Here is a 26292-nt window from a genome sequence, read left to right on the forward strand (position 1 = left end):
CTGTCCAAGCAAGTAGCATATATTAATGATTGGTACCATGATTCGTCCTATAAAATGTCATTCTAGACTCTCACCGAATAAGAAAACAACGTGGTGGGCTATCCACGCCCACTGCCGTCTCGTTTTTGATTATTTTTTGTAGTGGCTGTAAATCAGTGCATGTATGTTGCCATTATTTTATCAGCCGTGTAAACGTCGGTTCATAGTAACCTATTGCTTTATAATTGGGATGTAAAAAACGATTTCATGTGGATTATGCTTTTGTTCAATGTAGGACTAAATCCGGCAGATCCTGACAATAACCGGTGGCTACATAGCTAGCGGATATAACGTTAACTAAACTAGCCAAGTTAGCTAGCTAGATGCGTTAGCTGGGAGCCAGGGAAGTGCGTCTGTTGAAGAGCTTGCTAGCAAATCGTATTTCCACAAGGATTCAACAGAAGTTTGGAGTTGGAGTCTACTAATACGGAGCTGGCAACATCACTCAAGTTAGCTAGGTAGCTAACTATGATAGCCATTTTAGATGGCAAACTAAACTAAAGATGGTGGATAAATGAAGATGATTCACTCAGGTCTTTTACCATTGAAAAAAATTGTCAGTTCCGGTCTACTTAACTGGGAGTGTCTCCGATAGACACCAATGCACCAGCAGCTGGAGCTGGTCTACTTAGTTCATTGACTTTAATTGAACCAGAAAAAAACAGCGAGTGGGGCTTCCTCTTCTGTCTTTGGCTAAATTATAAACCAATGACTGGGCCTTGCTACGCTAGCTCTGCCTGGAAAGGAGCACTAACTAGCTAGTTTATTTGAATGAATGAATGTCTAAAATAAGCGGTCAGCTAGCAAGTCCTATCAGGTGCGTGAGCCATATCAGGTTCAGCCCTGTTGAAGCAAAACAACGTAGCTAGTTAAATTCAACTCAATTTGAGAGAGAACCTCAGCCATTGAAATGTATAAATATCCAGCGTGGCAATGAAATATTGTGTTGTGTGTGTGTACAATACATTTTAGTCATCTGGCAATGATGCATGAAGCCTTTGAGTCTACAATTTGTCTGTTTTTGCAGCAGGCAGCCAAGTCTGACAAGATGTCAGAGGGAGAAGGGAAGCAGGCGTCGGACCCTGTCCAGGAGGGGAAAGCAGAGTCTGTGGTCTCTGCCTCCACCGAGCAGAGTGTGTCCCCTCCAGTATCAACTGTGACACACCCCCCTGCCACAACGGCGACAGAGGATGAGGAGAGCGAAGACGAGTCTGAGATTCTGGAGGAGAGCCCATGCGGACGCTGGCAGAAACGGAGAGAGGAGGTATGCAATGAACGTGAGCTGGAGACAGGAACATTGCTTACTGTTTGTGTTTTTAGTGTCTTGGCCCCAAAAATATTTTACTTGTTGTTTTACACATCTAACTGTTTTGAATCCGATGGAGATTATTAGTTGAATTCAACACTTTCTTTCTCGTTTTAGGTGAACCAGCGCAATGTCCCTGGAATTGACAACGCCTACTTGGCCATGGACACAGAGGAGGGTGTGGAGGTGGTGTGGAATGAAGTCATGTTCTCCGAGAGGAAGAACTTCAAACTGCAGGAGGTGGGTTGGGTTCTCAGCCAGGGCTAAGCTGCAACAGAACCTTGTGATGTCATAATGATCAGTTAGAAACACATTTGACACATTGACAGCTCACAATGGAAACTTTGCTGTTTGTGATTACATAATGATCCATCATCACAGCTTGACAGCTCACAGTGGAAACAATGCTCTTTGTGATGTCAAAGATTGGTCATCACAGCTCACAGTTTGACAGCTCACAATGGTAGGGCATTATGTGATGTATAGTTACAGGCCATTATGATATCACAATGACAGGGTTAAGGCTACTACCCCTGGACTGCTGGCATCCTCTCAAAACTAGCTACCTGTTGGAAGTTCATTTTGATGTTCACATTGACTTGCAGAATTTGTTGGTCTATGTAGGCAGAGCCGTATTTAGCAAGTGTCTCAATGGAGTAGTGCTGATCTAAGATCAAGTCCCTGGTGTTTGTGTAATTGTATTTATTGTGATCTAAAAGTCAAAACTGATCCTAAACCAGCACTCCTACTCTGAGACACTTGATACGTACAGCCCCAGATCCTAAAAGTAGGAGATCGCGTTCTGTTAGTTTTTCTTCTTTGCACTGCATTCCTGGCTTGAAGCTCATCAGCACCATGCAGAGGTAAATCAATATTAGTTTTCTTCTTGCCCTAAGCTCCTTAGGCAAAGTGTTCCGACCCATATCTCACAAATGCAAAGTACACTCTCTGTACAAAGTGTTAATAAAACCGTTCATAGAAACTGACACAAAGGTTGTTGCATATTCCTCTTGCACCTCATTAGGGGCCCTATTTTCAGCTGGTGCTAAGGAGGCACAAGTGTCAATTGCACGTTAGTTTGCAATGTAAAAACTGGCACACTGGCATTTTCCAGCCATAACGCCAGGTTTGGCAATTTACCTTTCTATCATTAGCTTGCTTGCACTAAGGTGAAAGGGGTGGCAATATTTGAGGCGTGTCCTTAAAAACAAGCGCAAAAGTGACTTTCATGCAGCGCTAATGGGACGTTTTAAGACCCACAAAAAGCAGGTCTTACCGGTAACGCAGTTGATAATGGCATGGATTTTGAGAGCGGAAATGCAGCCTGTCCAGCCATGACGAATAGTTCCCATGGAACGAGAGATGTGACTTTTGTGCTGGTGGATCTTGTATTTAGAAACATTAAAAAAAGATTGGTTTCCCCCCATTTTGTTTAATTTGATTAAAAACCAAGCATAGCCAACCCTCCCCTTAATCAAAGCTGGTTTAGCAGCATCGCACAGGTGCGTCTTGTTATCCTGGCCGTTAGCCAAGTAACTTTGAAATATTTGAGGTTTTTGCCCTCATGCTTTTTCATTATTCAGTATTCACATACCTGCATACTTCATTTCGCTTCTTCAAGTAGACTATCATCCACATTTTCAAACAGCGCCCCTCTTCCGATTACCAGAGACACGTTCCTCCAAACTATTCAATCCTCCTATAATGCCATATCAAAAGCAGATTTTTTTGAGAATCTGCCTCGCACATAGGCAATGACACATTTGACAGGAGCCTGGTATTTTGTATAGACGTGCGGATGTTATGTGTAAAGACATTTAAGCCTACGTATGCACACAGTGCCATGGAACGAGATAATCGATTTATAATATCATGCTTCTGACTAGGGCTGTTACGGTGATCGTATTACCGCCACACCGGCGGTCACGAGTCATGACGGCAGTCAAATTCCATGTGACTGTTTAGTCAGGGTAATTAGGCTTCTCCAAGCTCTGATGCTGCTGATGGTCATTAGTAGCCTACCAAACTTGCTAACTGCCTGGTACTCAGCACTCCATTGTCCCTCTGATCACTTTGACATCTATGCAAATGTTCGAAAATCTAATCAAATACTTAATGAGAGCCCATGAGCTCATGTTGCGCAACATTTCTATAGGCTATGCAATTGTGCGAAAACAGAGTTTTGATGGGCTCTATTAAAAGGAGGAGGATCCCATCAGATTTCTATAGGCTAGGCGTACTATATTTATTTCTCAACTTTCCTAATATTAAGCACGTTGCTTCTCTTTACAACAGGAGTATAAGCTACCTGGCTGGCATGAAAATGCCCCATGGGAATAGCATCCTCCATTCGCTATTTAAGTGAATAGATGACATGCATTTTTCCCCCCTTGCCCCTGTTTCGATACAGGTGCATGATAATGGTCCATTGTAAATCAAAACAAATTTCACACATTAAGAAAATATTACATCAAGAATTGTCTGATGGGTGACTATTAGCGTATCACTTGTGAATGATATATTATCACTTGTGAATGATGCCCAGCTTCTGTGCAGTAAGGCAAGAAACAGTGCATGCCTTGTTTTTGCGACTTTTTGAAATCAGTGGCACACCTCATGTAGCCTAGCCCATAGGCCTATATGTTTTGATAAGGTTTGTATCACAACTAAAGTGGCCAAATAACTTCTTAAAATTAAGCACATTAATCCGCTTTACAATGGGTGTAGAGCCTCACTGGCATACATACGCTGCGCGTGAGTTTCAAATTTGGGGAAGATAATCTTCACCAAAAAAATACACCTTTTATAATAAAAGCATTAAATGCATAATAGCATTTGCGGTCACTTTTGAGAATAGTGTTTTCCACTAATTGATTGCATTTTGGAACATTCACGCTTATAGCCTACTGCCGTCTGCACATTGCTGTGCTTTATAATATGAAGACTTAGCTTAAAATGTTGATAAACTAATAGGCTAATAAGTCTTCTGATCTTTTGCTAGTGGTTGTATTAATTTTGGATCCATCGCATCCCATAATTGTCCCAGACTATGCTTGGAATATTTATTTCTCTCACAGAATAGAATAGGTCAACTTTTATACTATGCGGGATAGTAGATTGACATAGGCTAGTGCTTTTGCTGTTCGTTAGGCCTACTCATCTTGTTGGCTGACGAAAAGTAAATGTGGACAGTTCTTCCAACATCTTCGATATGCGCCTCGGAATTCGATAAGGACGCGTGCAGTTGCGTCCCCGACGTGTCTGTCTTCACTTGTAGCCTATGAGAAGGACCCGATCACGTGACTGGGATTAGCTAATAAGAATTGAGATATCTGAGAGAGCCATGTGAGTGAGAGGTGCTTCGGATCACGCAGTCGGGGAAAGGGAATTATAATTATTATATTCAGCCCAAGGGCACAACAGCCACTGGCCGCAAAAGGCATGGATTCTTTAGGGGGCATTACAACCACACAAAGTTGATCCCGCCGGGAAATTGGGCGGCAGGTGGCTTAGTGGGTAAGAGCGTTGTGCCAGTAACCGAAAGGTCGCTGGTTCTAATCCCCAAGCCGACTAGGTGAAAGATCTGTCGATGTGCCCTTGAGCAAGGCACTTAACCCTAATTGCTCCTGTAAGTCGCTCTGGATAAGAGCGTCTGCTAAATGACAAAAATGTAAATGTAAAATGTAAATTCGAGGCATTATCAAGTGCTTGACAAATTGTGAATGGGAGACTGATGAAGTGTGTACCGCCTGCGCAAAAAACAAAGCTCATGCCTTTCATGCAACTTTTTTCAAATAATCTTTAGTCGCATCATGCAGCCTTAGAATGTATTAAAAATCTAAACATATAGCCCAACATTTGTATCACAACTAAAGTTGCATAAATAACTGTAAATTAAGCATATAGGAGTACCTGTTTCTCTGTTAACCGCTCAACACAGAATAGCCGCATGTGCGCACTCCTTCAAATCGTTTGGAGAAAATATCCTTTCTATTTCATTCAGCTATGTTCAATTGTATTCTTCATACTATAAAATGATGCCAAGGAATTCTAAGCAAATATTGTCTGCTAAATGAACTAGTGGAGCCCACAGCCATGTGGCATAGCCAGATCAGGGCCTAACATAAGGACAACTCAGAGTATGCTGTTCTGTTCTTCTGAAATAGACTACATTTCTAAAATTTCTAGACATGTCTAAAATAAATAATGGATTTATTGTGATGGTGTAGGCTATATTTAATTGATTTATTATACTTATTAAAAATGTAGATGTTCCAAAGGTCTGCATCAGTGGCTCTATGCGTGAAAGCCTGGAGATGCTAAATGTGTTTATGTTAATTAACGGTCAATTACCGTGAGACCGGCAGTTATTTGCTTGACAATCACCGGCTGACAAAATATTGTGACCACCACAGCCCTACTTCTGACCCCATCCTATTTAGAAATATTAAAAAATAAAATATAAATATTGCTTGTTTTACGTTTCATATGATTAAAAACCAAACCCTCCATAGGCTACCCTAGGCTGCTAAAACATAGGCTGGTTCAACAGCAATACATTGTATTTTTTATCCTGGCCCTGCAAAGTAGCCTATCCATAAAATGTGTTTAAATGGTCTATTCGTCAGAGTGCCTTGAACTGAAAAATACTGCACATCCTAAAACATACATGCCTACCTGCATACTTCATTTTGCTTGTTCAAGTATCCATCCCCATCTCCAAAGAGTGCCTCATCCAGTTACCAAAGACATGCTCCTCCAAATGTATTGAAATTATTCAGTCCTATAATGCAGTATCAACGTGTAGAGGATTCTTTGCACAGTGCTGATATTCTCTTATTCTTAAACAAACTTTAAGCTTTAGAAAATAACACAGACAACGACTTCTGAGTGTGTATATATAAAATATATTTAGTTATGCAATTGCAGGTAGAAGTTAATACAGAGTCACACAGGATTTGGATGGCTCCTCAAAAGTTCTACAAAGTGTCTTAAAACAATCTCTACCTTTTAGACAAGTGCGGCAGTTTAGTATTTTAGGAGAAGTGCAATGAGTAAATTGATTCATTTTTATGTTTATTTTACCCTTTATTTTACCAGGTAAGTTGACTAAGAACACATTCACATTTACAGCAATGACCTGGGGAATAGTTACAGGGGAGAGGAGGGGGGATGAATGAGCCAATTGGAAGAGGGCCAGATTGGGAATTAAGCCAGGACACCGGGTTAACACCCCTAATCTTACGATAAGTGCGATGGGCTCTTTAATGACCACAGAGAGTCAGGACATCCGTTTAACGTCCCATCCAAAAGACGGCACCCAACCCAGGGCAATGTTCCCAACCACTGCCCTGGAGACCAGATGAAAGATTGTTTCCTACTGGCCCTCCAACACCACTTCCAGCAGCATCTGGTCTCCCATCCAGGGACTGACCAGGACCAACCTTGCTTAGCTTCAGAGGAAAGCCAGCAGTGGGATGCAGGATGGTATGCTGCTGACTCAAAGACGTGTAGGCTAGGCTTGTTGAAGCAAATTACAACAATATTGACTGCCAACACTCCAAACATAGGCTATTGAGCAAACACTATATCTATATTTTTTACTGTTGCTATTACTCGTTACTGTAGCCTATGCTATTTACTAAACTGTAGTATCAATACACAATGGACCAGGACGAGAATATTCTGTGCCCCAAGCCGAATTGGAGTTGATGACAATGCAAAGACCGTCAATAACCTACAGAAGTTGAGACATGCGGTATTAAGCCATGGAACGTGTTGATTGGCCAGTAAGAGGGAACGCCCTCGTCACACCTACAAATTGTTTATTCATAAAAAACAGCCCTTTTGTGCCAGGGCCAGCTATTGCGCTCATAATTCCGACTATGGAAATACCCAAAATATTTCTGACACACACCTGGACCTATAGCACTCCTGCAAGCTCTTAGATTTACCGTTGCGTTAGGTTTGTTAAAATAGAGCCCTAGGTGTTGGAAACCCTTTTCTGTGGCCTGGTCGTTCATAAGGGCGCACAACAGAAAATAACTACCAGACAGGAAACAAAATGTTGCGTTTCTTATTGGACAACAGGTGGTGGTCCCTCCTTGTTTCGCTCTTTCTCTGTTTGGTGCCGAATGAAAACAACCTTGTTCTTGGCAGTGTTCCACCCTGTGACTGTCTCTAAGCTCTGAGCAGTCTGGTTGGCGCTTGTGTCAGTGTGCTGGCTCAGACAGTGTAGTCTGCCTTCTGTTCTTCATGTTAACATGCTGTGCCGTCGTCTGTTGAACACAGGCTGAGCTTTGAGTAGGATGAGCTCCCTTTTAGTTTTTTTAGTTTTTTCTTCTCCTTTTAAAAAGCGAGAGAAAGCATGACTTGCAGAAATGCTGAGCTAACATGTGCTTAGGAATGGTCAAGGACAAAGCTGGATAATATTTTGAATATGATCCTTACAAAAAGCAGAGAGACAAAGCATGACTTGCAGAGATTCTGTACTAACCTTTGCTTTACCTTTTGCTTGGCAAGGGCCTGATCATATTCTGAGTAGTTGCAGACCTGCCAACCTGCACACATTTTGCGTATCATGCACGCAACTTGAGGTCAAAGTATGCTGGTATGAAAAACGACTGTAACAGGCTTCTAGTTGGCACATTGTGCTTTTTGACTCCACTTTCTGAAGTTGGAGCCGATCCAATCTTTAGCTTTCCGCTCCGGCCCACATAGTACTATCAAAGATGATGGATACATTAAGACCGTTCACTCAGGCCCTTTACCATTGGGAAAAAAAATAGTAAGTTCCTGTCTACTTAAGCGGGTGGCTCTCCCATAGATACCAATGCGAAAGCAGCTGGGTCTGGTCTACTTAGTTAATTGACTTAAATTGAACCAGAAAGAACCAGAAAAAAACTAAGTGGGGTGTCTCGCATCCTCTTCCGTCTATGGCACTATTTTCTTCCCTCGAGCTGGATGGCAGCTCTCTACTTCGTCCGTTGATACCACTGATGTTTAAGGAAAAAGGGGAGGGAAAATGTTTACCAAATACATTTTCCGAAATTGTATGTGTTTGTCCAGCACATTACCACTATATTATTTTGTTGTTAGCTCCTAATCGAGAACACTTTCTTGCCCACACATGCTTTCATCTCCACAACGGTAGTAGACGCGAGTGCATTGACGCGCAAGGAAACGTGCAGTAACATGCTGACCACACCGCTCGCGTTACGTGTGCGAGCGTTTGCAAAATAAATTCACACATACATGTTATTCAATCATTTCATCCAAACTGCTCGCGTCAACGAGCGTCTGCGTAGCCAGGCGCTAAAATAGAACTTGCTTCTATTTTTGATGCTTGACGCGCTGCAAGTTCCGCTTCTCCCATCTCATTGGTTTTTAGGAGCATATACCCACGTGGGTGATTGAAAGATTAACTGAGGTCCACACTCCAGTCCAATTGCTGGTGGTAATGCACCTTAAAGTTGGTTGCCAACCACCATATAAAGTCAGAAGGAGGAGAGATTACTAGAAACTAACTAAGTTTACCCTTTTATCTGTGGATTAATTGTCAGAGTAGAGGACCTTGTGCGTTTCAGGTAAAATAACAACCCAATGTTTATATCCCAGGACAAATTAGCTAGCAACAGCAGTCAGTCAGTTCCCTTGCAGTCAGTCAACTTCAACTTCAAACTATTTGACATTGGAATGTAACCTATAACAGTCTCTGTCATCTAGTGTTGGTTATGAATTTTGACAGCAGAAACGCAGCCTATCCAGCCGTGACACACACTGCCCATATGCGCATGGAACAATAGTAGCCTAATGTGCTTTTGGTGCATGTATATGTTGTATTTAGAAACATAAAAAAAAGTTGTGTTTTATTTGATTAAAAACCAAGCATAGCCTCCCCTCCTCAAGTAAGGCATTTTTTTTGTCTGCCCAATGCAATCGCAAAGTAGTCAAAGACTGTCGATAAAGGGTTTGGCTCCGGAGACTGCTTGGAAATAACTTTTTATCACCAAAGTGTTATTGCATTTCAAGTTTGAGAGGAGTAAAACAGTGAGCTCACGTTCCCTTTTTGTCTATGCATTGTAGGCAGGCCCACATTGTTTTAGCCATGCAGGTCCCGTTTTGGACGTGCGTAAAACCCTCTCCATGATGTAGGCTACATGTCCATGCCCATCATGAAAGGAGAGATGAGAACCTCGGTGAATACCGGTAAACCTTGTAGTTAGTAGTAACCTGTAAAAATGGCTTGTTTTCCGTTTTAAATGTTCAAAATCCAAGCCCTCCCTTAGGCCTACTATACGAAGGCTGGTTCAACAGCAATACGTGTCTTTTTTTTAGCCTGCCAATTTTTTTTATAACATTTTACATTTATTTATTGTTGTATAAAAAAAACAACGGATTGCTTATTTTTTGTTTCTAACAAGTTTGGTTGTAATATAATTAATGATTCACCTTCCTGGTTTTATGATGACAATGTCCGTGGCGCGCTTGCAATGCAACTTCTGGAGATGTGTGAAATGGTTTTGACTATGTTCATAAAACAGGCCTATTTGGGAGCTGTATAATGGTGGACATTCTCCCTTTCTCTTTATATTGGATCTTTGTCCAGCTACTCTGAAAAGTTTGGATGTGCATAAAACCCTCCAGTCTGCGTTGTTTTAATATATGTCCACGGGGAGAAATTATGGTGCCTGTAAGTGTGACATAGGCTATTTAAAACAAGTTTGATTCAAACATTTTTTTTTTGTATTTAGGCCTTATCAATAATTAATTCAATCTTGCTTATTGACAATGTTTGGCATGTCCATGCTCAGGCATAATGCAATTTACAGTAGGCCTAGCCCCTATATCAGTGTGAATGCTATTGAAGCCATGCAATTACTTAGAACAATGTGTACTGCAAATGGGTTCAAATTAACGTATTTAGCAAAAATAGTTCTGCATTTTATTTAGTTTCTGTAAGCGATTTAACAAACTATAACGGAATTAACATTGGAATTGGAGTTGATTCCAAGGCAATACATAAAAGACAGTAAATACACAACTTGAAGCAACCACATATTTTGCCATGGAGCATGTTCTGATTGGCCAGTGAGTGGCCAAGCCTCGACACATCCACAACTTGTTTATTCATCAAAATATTTCTGACACACCCCTGAACCTACAGCTCTACCGCATGCGCTTAGATTTACCATTGCGTTAGGTTTGTTAAAATAGAGCCCTCTAGGTTTCAGGAAATGGCTGTCACAGGTTATATTTTATTTTTTAATCTTCCCACTACCCAACCTTAGGCCTACATCAGCACCACCTTGACATAAATTCCTAGGGAGAGCCCTGATTGTACATTTATTTATAGTTCGCTACTGAAGAGCTCATAAAAATTGGTCAAGGTTGGCAGGTCTGCAGTTGGAGCTTTGTGTTGTAATGCTGTCCAACATAATATGTGAAAGAACATTCTTGGCATTCTTTTGAAAGTCAGGATTTTCATCAGTTGTCAGACATCTAGGCCCTAGTTATTAAAAATCTCCTGAGCACCAGGTGATCACAAATGTGGCCACAATCAAATAAATGTAGAGCTGGTTGGCCAAAAACACTGAACTAAAATCCCAATGAAAAGAAACACGTAAGCAGATACACATCAGACATTAACCCAGGCTAAGGGGTTTAGTTTGTAATAATGAGCTTAGTTGTTAAACTGCATCTGGTAATGCCTCTCGATTACAAGAGGGATAATGTACATTTGGAGAGAAGTGTTGAACTCATTTACACACATTATTAGTTGATGATTGAGGTATGATTGACAGCAAATACTGTATATTTCTATTTTATTTTTACATTCTTACTCATGTTTGTCCATCAGGAGAAAGTCAAAGCGGTGTTTGACAACTTGATCCAGTTGGAGCACTTGAACATTGTCAAGTTTCACAAGTACTGGGCCGACGTGAAGGAAAATAGGGCCAGGGTAAGAGATCTTCTCAATGCAGAGACTACCTTTTTAATAATAAGAAATAAACTGAATGTATTATACAGGAAATTATTATTTTTACCCTCAGGTCATTTTCATCACAGAATACATGTCTTCGGGAAGCCTGAAGCAGTTTCTGAAAAAGACCAAGAAAAACCACAAGACGATGAATGAAAAAGTACGGGATGGATTGTTAGTCTGTTTTGGTATTGATATTAAAGGAGCAATCAGCGATTACTACATACATTTTTGGACTTAATGGAATGAATGATAAATACTCATTGATTCTTTAAGAATATAACTTAAAAATGCCTAATGATCTTAGTTCAACTGTCGTACCCCATCAGAATCCCAAATATAAGCTTGTTTTACAACAGCCCCGTCCCTCAGCTGTTTACCGAAACAGTGGCGGTGTGTTGGCTTTGTTTGAACTACAGATTGCCCCTTTCAAGAACTGATTAAAAAATATTAATAATAATAATTACAATATAACCAGGACAGGCTGAAACCAAACCCACCCAAATGAAGCTATAAACAGAAGGTATGTCATCTGTATGTACTGCCTTAGTTTCCTATGGTTCAGCTAAAAATACCCATTTTCTGTTGGCTGCAGTGGGAGGAGGGGATTAATTGCAGCCTAATCTGGTCATTTAGAGCAGGTTTTCACCAAACACGGTCCTGCCCCACCCCCTAGGTGCACGTTTTGTTTTTTACCCTAGCACTACACAGCTGAGTCAAATAATCAGCTTGATGATGAGTTGGTTATTTGAATCAGCTGTGTAGTGCTAGGGCAAAAAAACAAAATGTGAACCCAGGACCGGGTTTGGGAAACGCTGATTTCGAGTATTAACACTTCAAGAACTGCATGCATATGTTAATCACATTTCAAGTAGATTTGAATGTCAGAAATTGTAGTCCAAAGCTTTATTAATCTCTGTGCTGTCTGTTGTCCTTCACGTTTCTATCAGGCCTGGAAGCGCTGGTGTACACAGATACTGTCTGCTCTCAGGTCAGTCACACATTGCACATATCCGGCAGATGACTTTTATTGGATTTATTTTTCCAGACTGAGGCACCTGGAGCCAGTTCTGTTCTCTAAACACTCACACTTCTATACACTCACACTTCTCTTGAAGTGCCCTGTAACCTTTCTCTCCTCTCCCCAGTTACCTGCACTCCTGTGACCCTCCCATCATCCACGGCAACCTGACCTGTGATACCATCTTCATCCAGCACAATGGCCTCATCAAGATTGGCTCAGGTGGGCCTCCGATCCATCAATCACACTAAATGTCAACCTTCGCAGAAAATGGCACCTGAAGGGACTTTCTTGTCTCTTCAAGACCATGGTCAGTAGGGAGAAAACATTTTGAAACCGAGTAAAATGGGGAAGTATTGGCTGAACACAGATTTTTCATTATCTATTACAAAATGTTTTGTGACGATGGGCCCTACTGAACAGACGCCAGGCCTGTCCCAAGCTGAAAGTTCCCCATTCCCTTTGGGATAATTTGTCACTTGTCTATTTATGGTTGCAAAGCTACCAGTAAATTACCATAATTTTGGTAATTAACAGGTAATCTATGGCAATTTTAACTAAAACAATTAATATATACAGTGAGGGGAAAAAAGTATTTGATCCCCTGCTGATTTTGTACGTTTGCCCACTGACAAAGAAATCATCAGTCTATAATCTTTATGGTATGTTTATTTGAACAGTGAGAGACAATATGACAACAAAAAAATCCAGAAAAACGCATGTCAGAAATGTTATGAATTGATTTGCATTTTAATTAGGGAAATAAGTATTTGACCCCTCTGCAAAACATGACTTAGTACTTGGTGGCAAAACCCTTGTTGGCAATCACAGAGGTCAGACGTTTCTTGTAGTTGGCCACCAGGTTTGCACACATCTCAGGAGGAATTTTGTCCCACTCCTCTTTGCAGATCTTTTCCAAGTCATTAAGGTTTCGAGGCTGACGTTTGGCAACTCTAACCTTCTGCTCCCTCCACAGATTTTCTATGGGATTAAGGTCTGGAGACTGGCTAGGCCACTCCAGGACCTTAATGTGCTTCTTCTTGAGCCCCTCCTTTGTTGCTTTGGCTGTGTGTTTTGGGTCATTGTCATGCTGGAATACCCATCCACAACCCGTTTTCAATGCCCTGGCTGAGGGAAGGAGGTTCTCACCCAAGATTTGACGGTACATGGCCCCGTCCATCGTCCCTTTGATGCGGTGAAGTTGTCCTGTCCCCTTAGCAGAAAAACACCCCCAAAGCATAATGTTTCCACCTCCATGTTTGACGGTGGGGATGGTGTTCTTGGGGTCATAGGCAGCATTCCTCCTCCTCCAAACACGGCGGGTTGAGTTGGTGCCAAAGAGCTCAATTTTGGTCTCATCTGACCACAACACTTTCACCCAGTTCTCCTCTGAATCATTCAGATGTCCATTGGTATAGTTCAGACTGCCCTGTATATGTGCTTTCTTGAGCAGGGGACCTTGCGGGCGCTCCAGGATTTCAGTCCTTCACGGTGTAGTGTGTTACCAATTGTTTTCTTGGTGACTATGGTCCCAGCTGCCTTGAGATCATTGACAAGATCCTCCCGTGTAGTTCTGGGCTGATTCCTCACAGTTCTCATGATCATTGCAAATCCACGAGGTGAGATCTTGCATGGAGCCCCAGGCCAAGGGAGATTGACAGTTATTTTGTGTTTCTTCCATTTGCGAATAATCGCACCAACTGTTGTCACCTTCTCACCAAGCTGCTTGGCGATGGTCTTGTAGCCCATTCCAGCCTTGTGTAGGTCTACAATCTTGTCCCTGACATCATTGGAGAGCTCTTTGGTCTTGGCCATGGTGGAGAGTTTGGAATCTGATTGATTGCTTACTTCTGTGGACAGGTGTCTTTTATACAGGTAACAAGCTGAGATTCGGAGCACTCCCTTTAAGAGTGTGCTCCTAATCTCAGCTCGTTACCTGTATAAAAGACACCTGGGAGCCAGAAATCTTTCTGATTGAGAGGGGGTCAATTACTTATTTCCCTAATTAAAATGCAAATCAATTTATAACATTTTTTACATGTGTTTTTCTGGATTTTTTTGTTGTTATTCTGTCTCTCACTGTTCAAATAAACCTACCATTCAAATTATAGACTGATCATTTCTTTGTCAGTGGACAAACGTACAAAATCAGCAGGGGATCAAATACCTTTTTTCCCTCACTGTATGTGTTATTTCGTAGTTTTGATGTCTTCACTATTATTCTACAATGTCGAAAATAGTGAAACTAAAGAAAAAACCCTTGAATGAGTAGATGGGTCCAAACTTTTGACTGGTAGTATATATTCATATATATATATATATATATATATATATATATATATATATATATATATATATATATATATATATATATATATATATATATATATATATATATATATATATATATGTATAATTTTTTTATATTGGTGTCCATGAGTTTCTAGTGGATAGACCATATGGATCAAGAGAAAATAACAAAATTTTATGAAAAAAAGCATCTAATCAACAATGGCTCTGCAACTCTTCCAACTATTGACTTTTTTCACAACTGCCACCAGTTTGGCGCCAAAACATTTACAACGAAGATATATTGACATAGTAATAGGGCTGGCACAATGACGTATAACTGTGGAACTGACGGTTATAGGTGAAGACCATCATGAAAATACAATTACCGTCATAACTGTTTAAACATTTTTACAAAAAGACTGGACCGCCAGGTTGAGTGTGGTTGAGTCCGTTTCTGCGGTAACATGAACTCTTAACAACGTGATGAAATTGTGTTGCTCCTTGCTGAAACAAGCAAACTGTTGTAGCGAACGAACACACATATAAAGGCGCAAGCAAAGTGCAGCAGCACACCGAAATTAGAATCTTTGGCGGCACATGTAGTCCGAAGCAGAGGAGAGGAACATTTTTTGTCTATTCGAATGGTTATTACAGAGACCGCCATCATTTTGCTGGCCAATTAATGTCATCCAAAATTATTTTACTGTCACGGCCCTACATAGTAAAATAAATAAATACATGTGTAAAAACAATATAAGGTTGTTTCTTTTCATGCTGAAACCCTCATAATAAACACCAAGGGTATTCAGTAAGTTGATGGTTTATATTTAGGATAATGTTTTACAGCTTTGTCACTCGATTAAAATAAAATGTAATCCTCTTATTTGATTATTTTATATATTTTACATGTGATAATGCCACACAGAGAGCCAGGGATAATTAGACACCTGTGATAATTTGAAGTACCTAAAAAAAAGCCACTAGAAAAGTTTCCAGTAATATACCCTCCCTTTTGTAACCCTATGTCTGTTACAGTGGCCCCAGACACCATCAACAACCACGTGAAGACCTGTCGGGAGGAGCAGAAGAGCCTGCACTTCTTTGCTCCCGAGTATGGAGGTATGTAACCTTTTGACCTTTTTGTCTCTTTTGAGAAACCATGTAATGGAGGTGGGTTTTTTTTTTGTCTGTAGAAATGTCACTAGCGTTGATTGACATGGGTATTTTTCTTCTCACAGCTGTTGTAGACGTCACCACTGCCGTGGATATTTATTCCTTTGGAATGTGCGCCTTAGAGGTGAGTGAAGAGTGTTTGAGGTTGACTAAATGATCAAGTTCTGAAGTGTGACTGTAGTGGAAGTGGATGACTGTAGCCTTGCTCCATGGCAACTTGATGAAGTTTGGAGTCCAACAGTCTTTCTTCTGGTCCTGTTTCTAATCTTCTATTCCCCACACCTCCTCATATCCTTAGATGGCTGTCCTGGAGATCCAGAGTAACGGCGAGTCATCGTACGTGTCCCAAGAAGCCATCAACAGTGCCATTCAGTCCCTGGAGGACCCGCTGCAGAGGGTGAGTCAAGGTCCTGGCCTAGCAGCACACACCCAACTGTTTTGTTTGTGTTGGTGATTCCTTAGACACTACATTATACACACTGCAACCAAGGGATGAGTTGCATTGAAATACAGAATTGGGGGGTTGTCCTGAAGGGTATTAGCCAATCCCAGTCCAGCCGTAACATAACTATAGTCTATATCCCTCAAACTCAACTCTGGACCTCGAAGCCAGTTCCCCTGCATTTTATCATTGTTCCCCTCTAATCAGGGACTGATTTTAGATCTGGGACACCAGGTGTGTGCAATTAATTATCAGGTACAACAGAAAACCAGCAGGCTCTGGACCTCGTGGGGTAAGAGTTGAGTACCTGTTATGAGTTTCTCGGGTATCAAGTAATTCATGATGCAAGAAGATATTTGACACTTAGAGTTCATACAAATATTTAATATATTCGGTACCGGGTTCGTCTAACAAAAGGCACATGCTTCGCTTCTTGCCATTCAAACTACCAGACAAAGAAAAACTCTCAGTTTATATACGTCATGTTACACGTTTCTTCAACAATATCTGGTAACCATCAGTGGGCACTCCCTTCTTTGATGTTATTACCTTGTACCCCAAGTCAGTATATCATGTCCATCAATCGTTCTAAGACAAACCTCAGTAAACTCCCTCGACATACTGGAATCATTGGCCTCCAGATTGTGTGGCACCAATAATGACTTATCTCATAAATGTAACCTTGTTCCCACAACACTGTGAAAAGTCATCATAACAGTACCCCTGTTCTGTATAGTCCATAGTGTATCTTAAAGGGATAGTTCACTCCTAAATTCAACTCCCTCAAATGTCACTTGAAAATCTGAGCTCTGAAAACATTTTGACAAAGTTGGACTTAGGAGAGAACTATCCCTTTAAGATAACTATAGTCCATAGTTTATGGCTGGACTAGCCTATGGACTGGGATTGGGTTATACCGTTCAGAACAAACCACCAATTCAGTTTTTGGTGTGAACTGCTTCTCTAACACCTGTATGTCTTTCTTTTTGCTTGTGGCATGAGTTAATCCAGGAGTGAACAGTCTCTTTAAAGAGATTCTCTCGTACTACGTCACGTGCAGATATGTGCACCATGTCATTGCTCTCTCTCTCTCTCGCGCTCTGTGTGTACATCTTGCTAGCTGTCACTCAAATGACAAGAGGCTGCAGCTCATTGGCTAGAAGTCGAATTCCTAGGGGGCTGGCCCACGTGGGGGAAAATGTAGGGAAATTGGTGCAGCACAGCTTCCAGAAAAACTGTTGCTTTCAAACTAGGGATTTGGTGGCTAATTGAGGTAAGACAGTAATTCTCCTCATAGATTATGAATGTATGAACTACAGTCATGGTCAAAAGTTTTGAGAATAACACAAATATTAATTTTTCACAGTCTGCTGCCTCAGTTTTGATGATGGCAATTTGCATATACTCCAGAATGTCATGAAGACTGATATTCTGATATTCTGCAAAAGGTACAGGGATTGGACTGCTGAGGACTGGGGTAAAGTCATTTTCTCTGATGAATCCCCTTTCCGATTGTTTGGGTCGTCCGGAAAACACCTTGTCCGGAGAAGACAAGGTGAGCACTACCATCAGTCCTGTGTCATGCCAACAGTAAAGCATCCTGAGACCATTCATGTGTGGGGTTGCTTCTCATCCAAGGGAGTGGGCTCACTCACAATTTTGCCTAAGAACACAGCCATGAATAAAGAATGGTACCAACACATCCTCCGAGAGCAACTTCTCCCAACCATCCAAGAACAGTTTGGTGACGAACAATGCGTTATCCAGCATGATGGAGCATCTTGCCATAAGGCAAAAGTGATAACTAAGTGGCTCGGGGAACAAAACATCGACATTTTGGGTCCATGGCCAGGAAACTCCCCAGACCTTAATCCCATTGAGAACTTGTGGTCGATCCTCAAGAGGCGGGTGGACAAACAAAAACCCACAAATTCTGACAAACTCCAAGCATTGATTATGCAAGAATGGGCTGCCATCAGTCAGGATGTGGCCCAGAAGTTAATTGACAGCATGCCGGCGGATTGCAGAGGTCTTGAAAAAGAAGGGTCAACACTGCAAATATTGACTCTTTGCATAAACTTAATGTATCTCATAACACTGAAGCAGCAAACTTTGTGAAGACCAATACTTGTGCCTTTCTCAAAACTTTTGACCACGACTGTACACATTGACACATCCAGCCCAAAGCGGGAGGTTTAAAAAATACTTAGTAGTCGCCAAAGTTCCGGAGCATGTCTTTAATACGTGTTGTCCAGGAGTGAACCGTCTCTTTAATACCGGTGATGTTTGCCTGTGGCAGGAGTTCATCCAGAAGTGTCTGGAGCAGGACCCCAATAAGCGCCCCACGGCCAAAGAGCTGCTGTTCCACCAGGCCCTGTTCGAGGTGCCCTTGCTGAAGCTGCTGTCAGCACACTGCATCGTAAGCCACCAGTGTGAGTAACAAGACACACACACACACACAAATTGACACTGACGCAAAAAACTAATGTGTGTGTTCTCTCATTGGGCTATCCCTGGGAAGGTCTCAATTGCATACTCCTCGTGTCTTCTCGTCTCCTTCTCAAAATCCATTGGATGACAAAGCCAGAGGTCTCTCCCCTCTGACCTTCTCCTCCAATGGGTTTTGAGAAGGAGAGAGGACGTGAGGAGTATGCAATTGAGATTCTCCCCGTCTGTCATGTAGACATGATTCCAGAAAATGCTCTCGAGGAGATGACGAAGAACATGGACCCCAACCTGGTGATTGTGGAGTGCAAGGACGGCGTTCAGATGAAGTGAGTCGTAGATCCAACTCTCTATTCGATCTCTTGGAATCAAAAAAGTATTGAAATGATCCTGTTAAAATCCTCGATGACGTTCTGATTTTATAGCCATCTCCACTAGCAACTCATGCTCCCCAACTGCTGTTTAGCCTCTTGTTGAGACACTTAATGTTGAAGTGTGTGAACAATCTGTTGATGTCCACAGGCTTTCCCAGTTCCCTGCCCTTGAGCTGGACAAGTTCCTGGAAGATGTGAGGTAAGGGTATGTGTATGTGGGTGTGTGTAAGCGTGAGTGCACACCAGGGTTTCCGTTAGCCCACGTGTCAAACTCATTCCATGGAGGGCCGAGTTTCTGCAGGTTTTTGCTCCTCCCTTGGACTAAGGAACTCCCTTCACCTGGTTTCCCAAACTCTGTCCTCGGGACCCCAAGGGGTGCTCGTTTTGGTTTTTGTCCTAACACTACACAGCTGAATCAAATGATCAAACCTTGATGATTAGTTAATTATTTGAATCAGCTGTGTAGTACAAGGGCAAAAACCAAAAGGTGCACCCCTTGGGGTCCCGAGGACTGCGTTTGGAAAACCCTGTCTTAATTGAAAGCAGCAGACAGTAGGCCCTCCATGGAATGAGTTTGACACCCCTGCATTAGGGGGTGTCAGCTGGCTTTTGGCGCAAAAAACCCCCACTGATAAATAAAATTGCCAGGAGAAGAGAAAAAAATCACATTGTGGAATAATGCATTTTTGCCTATTCGTTGATTGAAATACCAGTGGAAACAGCACGAGAGCTGCTGATACAGCTCAAACAGCTGTGTGTTGCTGCTGTAGTGAAACGTGCTTTAATAAGCCCAATCATTGCACAACAATTCTAAAGGCAATCGTGTGTAAATAAAAAAATAAAGAACAATGGCCACGATTTTAATAGAGCTACTATTTTTATTTCTCAATTGGTAATTGAAGCGCGCATCCCATTCGCCATTCAAGTGCGTAGGCAACTAGGCAGACTTCAGCACGTCACACACCACTTTGCAATGAGTTGGAGGCAATATGCATTTTGAAAATAGATATATACTTAATTGTTTGAAACCTGAACATTTGACTACATATTGAGACATATCTTACTTGCTTCAAAGTAGCGTAGCCAAAATCCAACCAAACATGCAGGCCGTTATTTTATAAAGACTTCCTTCCATATGCCATTGAAACCAGTAGCCTTTTCTCTCATGTTCTATTGGTTTTCAAATCAACTTTCTTTCATTGTCCAGTAGCCAAAGGCACAGTCCTAGTCATATTAGCAACCCATGCTAGTTGTTGCATATTTAGATCTCTCACATGAAACTGTTCGTAATGGTGTTTTCCCGCTAATTGCCTTATGGAACGAACATTCGCACGTACCCTACTGCCTTGTGTGCGTTGCTGTGCTGATAATGTGTAGAAATAATAGTTAAACAACATATTATGCTAAACATTATGATCTGTTGCATGAGCTTCATTGCTTTTAAAGCTTTTTGGATGTAGCCTAGGCCTACTTGGTTGCCAAATTCTCTAAAATGACGTTGGAGGCAGCTTATGGTAGCGAAATGAACATTAAATTCTCTGGCAACAGCTCTGGTGGACATTCCTGCAGTCATCATGCCAATAGCACGCTCCCTCAACTTGAGACATCTGTGGCATTGTTGGGTGACAAAACTGCACATTTTAGTGGCCTTTTATTGTCCCCAGCACAAGGTGCACCTGTGTAATGATCATTCTGTTTAATCAGCTTCCTGTCAGGTGGATGGATTATCTTGGCAAAGGAGAAATGCTCACTAACAGGGATGTAAACAAATGTGTGCACAGAATTTGAGCAAAAAATGTTTTTTGTGCGTATGGAAAATGTCTGGGATCTTTTATTTCAGCTCATGAAACATGGGACCAACACTTTATATGTTGTGATTTTGCTGTTCAGTACTCGTATTGTTGGCTGAGGAAAAGTAAATGTGGGCAGTTATTCTAACATAGGTGGAAAGTGGGTTTTTCTAGTTTGGGGAAGCTAATCCTCACCATAGAAATGCACCTTTATAATAAAGCAGTCCATGCATCCTCGCATTTGCAGACTTACGTAAGAAAGGCATCTATTCCTAAAATGATGATTAGATTGGATAGTCATAATTTAGGCTAATAATATAACTGAATCACTGTTTGCAAAAAAGACCGTTCAGTGCAGCGCTTACTCGATTAGTCTTTGCACAGGAAAATGTTGGCCTTTTATAAACACATGTCATGCAATTCTACTGCACTTTATATGACTGGAGATATTAGCAGAATATTTTTAATGCTACAAAAATTACAGGGTAGCTAGCCTACTCTGCCGACACTGACGAACAGATCAATAAAAATGACGACATCTGGTCCATATATTAGGCCTACGATGTCCATCTAACCTGTCCAAAACAAAACAAAAGTGGCACTGACCCAATGATAAAGACAGTGAATATGCACACTCACCGGGGATATGACCGACGTTCTCCACTGGTGCCAATAAGATAGGCTAGTTTTCGCTCTTAAGTTGAGAATTTTGATAACTAAAAGACAGATTGGAGTCTCTTCATTGTCTTCTCTTTACAGCAATAGCCATAGCTGGGTCTCTCTGGTTTTTACTGACAGTCACAACTCAACAATCATCTATTTGGAATTTGCTGCGCGCTCTGCCCAAATTGCGGGCCCGTCTGACTATAGGCTATGTGATTTAAAACAATCCACAGCTTTATTTCTTTTTTAAGCTAATGATCCTCTGTGGCCAAATCATGCTTTCTGGAGTAGTAGCCAATTTTTTTTATAATTTCATTTCTGTGTAGATAGGACTAAGCTAATTAGGCTATTTAATTAAATTTACTTTAGGGAAAGCTTAGTTTCCCCTAACCATATGGATGCGCCGCCTATGTAGTCTAACATCTTCAAATTGCTATTTCAAATTTGGGTCAGAATGACGCACACCATTGCATCCGAGTTGCATGTTCTGTTAAGATGTATGACCATAAACTAAATGTGATTTCTGTCATTCTGAGAACCGTGGGTGGACGCCCTAATCAGGTTACGCAACCATATGTCTTATACATCCTGTAAATTTTAAAATGCTACCGGTCAAATGTCCGGTGCCACATTTTCCTAAAGGAAACCCTGGTGCGCACGTAAGCATGCATGCCAGTCAGTGCTCATTTGTGTGGGTGTATCTGTAGAGGTTGTGTGTGTGTGTGTGTGTGTGTGTGTGTGTGTGTGTGTGTGTGTGTGTGTGTGTGTATGTGTGAGAAGTCTAACTCAGCCCCCCTCTCTGATGTGTCAGGAATGGTATCTACCCTCTGACAGCGTTTGGGGTGCCCGGCCCCAAGCAGCCGGAGCAGGAAGCAGTGAAGTCCCCCATAGTACCCCCCTCAGTCAAAACCCCCACCCCTGAGCCTGCAGAGCTGGAGACCAGGAAGGTAAGACCTAAAGGAGGATGGGAGGGAGGAGTACAGGGATGGATTTTAAGGCACACTAGACAGGGAAAATAGGGATGGATGGAGGAATTGAGGACATGGCTTGACATTTTTTAGCCACTTGTAGGACACTTATTTTACCTGTCCGAAAGCTCGTCACTTGCTGGCCCATATTGACTCCAATGCTGGACGTCCTCTGGGCGGTGGACCATTTTTGATACACACGGGAAACTGTTGAGTGTGAAAAACCCAGCAGCGTTGCAGTTCTTGACACAAACAGGTGCTACTATAACGTGTTCAAAGGCACTTAAATATTTTCTTGCCCATTCACCCTCTGAATGGCACACATACACAATCCATGTCTCAAGGCTTAAATATCCTTCTTTAACCGGTCTCCTCCCCTTCATCAACACTAATGAATTGAAGTGGATTTAACAAGTGACATCAATAAGGGATCATAGCTTTCACCTGGTCAGTCTATGTCATGGAAAGAGCGTGGAAATGTTTTGTATACTCAGATGTTGTCTACTGTTTGAGTTTGCTAGCTTTGGACAACACATCTCTAATTTCTGCCCAGGTCCTACAGATGCAGTGCAACATTGAGCCTGTTGACGAGGGGGCCAAACATCACGTAAGTCTTATGTCTCATTTTCGCAGTGTGGGCTACTACCTTATATTATAGCCAACCATAAAATCGGATTGTTTTACACTGATTGTTTGGAAAAATGACTCTGCTCTCAATGGCCCTTATTCACAAAGCGTCTCTGAGTAGGAGTGTGATCTTATTAATTATTAGGCTAAACTGATCCCAGACCAGCCCTCCTACTCTTGAGACACTTTGTGAATACGACCAGGGGTAAGACATGAGGCCTGTCTTTGTTCGGTTAAGAGCTCTATTTTCTGACAAACATCCCAAACCTCTTTTAAAAATTCATATTCTTTTGCTTATTTTTCCAGCTTACACTATTGCTGAAACTTGAGGATAAGTTGAATAGGCACTTAAGTTGCGATTTGTTACCAAGTGAGTATCCACACATGCGCTTAGTCCATGCTAAAGTTGATTTAGTGGTATACAGAGCTATATTTTGCATGCTGTATTTATATAAAAAAATATAAACGTAGAGAGGGATGTTGTACTTTTCTAAAGGTCTTTTCTCATTTTATTAAATGGGTAGAAGGAGAATGACAATGGGGAAAGATAGAGGTTGTTTAGAAAGTAGGCTGGATTCAAACCTATGCCGACACTAGATATGTGTACCTGAGGCATTACCACTAGACCAGCCAGGTCACAGGGATGTTCGACTTTCTGTATGCTTTTGACTGACCTGTGGTGTGTACAGATGAGAACGTGCAGGAGCTGGCCGTGGAGCTCGTTCAGCTGGGATTCGTCAGCGAGGTAAGGCAAGGGGTCACGACCCCTGTGACCTCACAGCACACCTGCAGCCCCAGGCTGAAGAGGGCAAAGTTATTTTTTGTTGACTGCTACCATACGTTTGACCAGTTCACATGCACAATGACTAGTTGGGATGTGCTTTGTAGTGGATAGCAGTCGAGGATGAGGCATTCTGACGATTTGCTAATTGCTTGCCTTTTCAAATGGGGTCCTGAATTCTCTTTTCTCTCGTCCAGGGTGACCAGCCACGACTCGCTTCGGTTCTGGAAGAGGCCTTCTCCACGTTCTACAACCGGAACGGCTTCCTGAATCCGGTAACCGTCTCCTCATAACAGAGGAGCCTCATCCCCCTCTCCTCTCCCTTCGCCTCCCTCATCCCTCCCTCGTCCTATCCGACAGGACTTCACTGACGCTCACCCCAAAGGATTGTGGGAAAGCTTTGCCTGCTCCCCCCCAAAAAACAACTTCCCGCAGCCTCTCTTCACACCTTATGGTGGAAATAGCTGCCACTAGGTGGTTTTGTCTTTTTGTACTTATACTTATCTGCTTCTCTGTTTTAAAAGAAGAAAAAAACAACTTGGTTGTCACTTAAGTATTACGAGCTGTATTTTGAAAGTTAACGCAAAACTGTACGTTTTCAGTCGGTATGCCATCAAAAATATCTTCTGTCTCGCTTACTCCGGTCTACATATACTGTACATGGTGCTGTATGTAGGACGAATGTGGCCTCTTCCTCCGGTATTGATTGGACATGGCTCTTTAATGCATCAGAAGATGCGAGTGTCAAGCGTTTTTTTCCCCTTACGCTTTCTTTTGTATTATCAGAATATGTAACTGTGGCTGTAGTTATGACACATTTACCCAATCGACCTGTGCTCAGGTGGTGAGAGGGAGAGACGATTGCAGTCTGAATGTTGTGACTATAATACGAGTTTTATTTATCAGTACGGTCTATCATGAGTGTGTATTTCACTTTCAGCACGAAGCGGTTTGGTTCTTTTTAGTGAATGTTTAGTTGATTCGAATCTTCATAAGCTGTTGCATACCCAGCAGCTAGTATTCCTTGGGTCCACATACACATTTTGTTGCTTTATCACTTCCAATCATTCTAAGAAAGTGAACTTTGTCACTCGACTGTCGTCTGTTTCTTGCTGTAATGTTTTATTTAGCAAATGGTGGGAAGTAGTGGTACATTTTCATCATGTTTTGTTGCCATTTCACACACAATGAAACAGTATCCGTGTAAGGACCTCTGGTTTACACTTTAAGACTATTGGCTTATCAAACAAAAACCTCAATAGTCTACATTCCTTAACAAATGTATTGACTCATAACGTGTAGTGAATACATGCATGCACTCTGTATACCTTCAACTAAACTGGCTGCAAAAGTGAAATTATATCACTCCCTAATTGCATTCCTATCACATCACCCCATTATACAGAAACTAAAACGACAAAGATGGTGTGGCGGAAGGCTAGTATGTTATCTTATTGTCATAACATATATCAGTGTCGGAGTTACGGGACTTTGTCTCATTGATGCTCTACTCTGCTGAAAGCACACATTCTGCTTGAAATCATAGCTGCCACAGAATAGGCTTAGAAGTCACCAAACGCGTATCTGTCCAGAAAGCTAACTTGCTGCTAGTTTACACTACTGTATTGTTTTTGTTGTTTTAACTAAACTTTTCAATGCTGTAGCTACTACGGCTTCTGTATGATTTAGACCAGCAACGGACAGATTTGCGTGTGTTAGGGGAGGGGTGTGGGTCTGGTAAGCGGTCGTAGAATGTTCCAGTAAGTGGTGGGTTGCAGGAATCAGTCTATCATCAATGTGTCTGTATTCCTTTACAGGAATAAGGTTGTCTGATACATGGGTTGGTATCCATCTTGTATAGTGTACGTCATGCTGGACATAATGCTGTATCCACTTCTGCAAAACCTTTCTCCTCTTTTTTAATTCCCCTTCCTGAAATAAACATGACACCTAGCACTTCAATACCTCTGCTTGCTTGTCTCCCTTCTGGTTTCTGTTTACTTAGATTCTGTGTATTTCTGTAGTGTTTCCTTTGAATTTCTCTGCTAAAAAGAATATATAGAAGTATGACTTGCGAACAGGCTTAGGGTCAATTCCAACTAAATTCAGTCAGTTCAGGAAGTAAACTGAAATTCCAATTCCAAATTGTTCTTATAAAATGTGGTATTGGAATTGTACGTTTACATCCTGAATTGAAATGGAATTGACCCCAACCCTGCTCTCACAACTACCCTATTAAAGTGCATGGAGAAATGACGTTCAAAGGAAAATAAACTCCAGCAAACTGGTGATCATGATGGAATGGATCTTATAACCGTTTGTCTCAATAGACCTTCATTCAGGTTTTTCTGCAAAGCTCAATTCATTCTTAAGAAAAACTTAAGTAAAA

General features: G+C 41.6%; 1 protein-coding gene across 4 annotated transcripts; it reads left to right on the top strand.

The window, feature by feature from the left end:
* On the top strand, window positions 1–25865 carry LOC121549106 (nuclear receptor-binding protein-like). Of its 4 annotated transcripts, none has more exons than XM_045210274.1 (18): window positions 1–497; window positions 1067–1303; window positions 1463–1585; window positions 11205–11306; window positions 11398–11487; window positions 12278–12318; window positions 12476–12570; window positions 15676–15759; window positions 15879–15937; window positions 16112–16210; window positions 18555–18687; window positions 18939–19029; window positions 19223–19273; window positions 22339–22474; window positions 23049–23102; window positions 23429–23492; window positions 23812–23867; window positions 24101–25865. In XM_045210274.1, exons 2-18 carry the CDS (start codon window positions 1088–1090, stop codon window positions 24194–24196), a joined length of 1590 nt encoding a protein of 529 aa, XP_045066209.1. In that variant the 5' UTR covers window positions 1–497; window positions 1067–1087; the 3' UTR covers window positions 24197–25865. The 4 variants fall into 4 exon arrangements, with proteins under 4 accessions (XP_045066209.1, XP_045066210.1, XP_045066212.1 ...); XM_045210275.1 differs by having other exon boundaries at window positions 1070–1303; XM_045210277.1 differs by lacking the exon at window positions 1–497 and adding an exon at window positions 789–856 and having other exon boundaries at window positions 1070–1303.
* The last annotated feature ends 427 nt before the right edge of the window (window positions 25866–26292 follow it).

The sequence above is a fragment of the Coregonus clupeaformis genome, chromosome 33 (assembly GCF_020615455.1).
Source record: "Coregonus clupeaformis isolate EN_2021a chromosome 33, ASM2061545v1, whole genome shotgun sequence".
Taxonomy (NCBI): Eukaryota; Metazoa; Chordata; class Actinopteri; order Salmoniformes; family Salmonidae; genus Coregonus; species Coregonus clupeaformis.

Bases quoted from the DNA above. Each gene is read 5' to 3' on its own strand.
- LOC121549106 (XM_045210274.1), top strand. From the start codon at position 1,088: ATGTCAGAGGGAGAAGGGAAGCAGGCGTCGGACCCTGTCCAGGAGGGG. The intron at 12,319-12,475 runs GTCAGTCACACA...TCCTCTCCCCAG, and splicing joins CAGATACTGTCTGCTCTCAG to TTACCTGCACTCCTGTGACC. The intron at 19,274-22,338 runs GTAAGGGTATGT...CTGATGTGTCAG, and splicing joins AAGTTCCTGGAAGATGTGAG to GAATGGTATCTACCCTCTGA.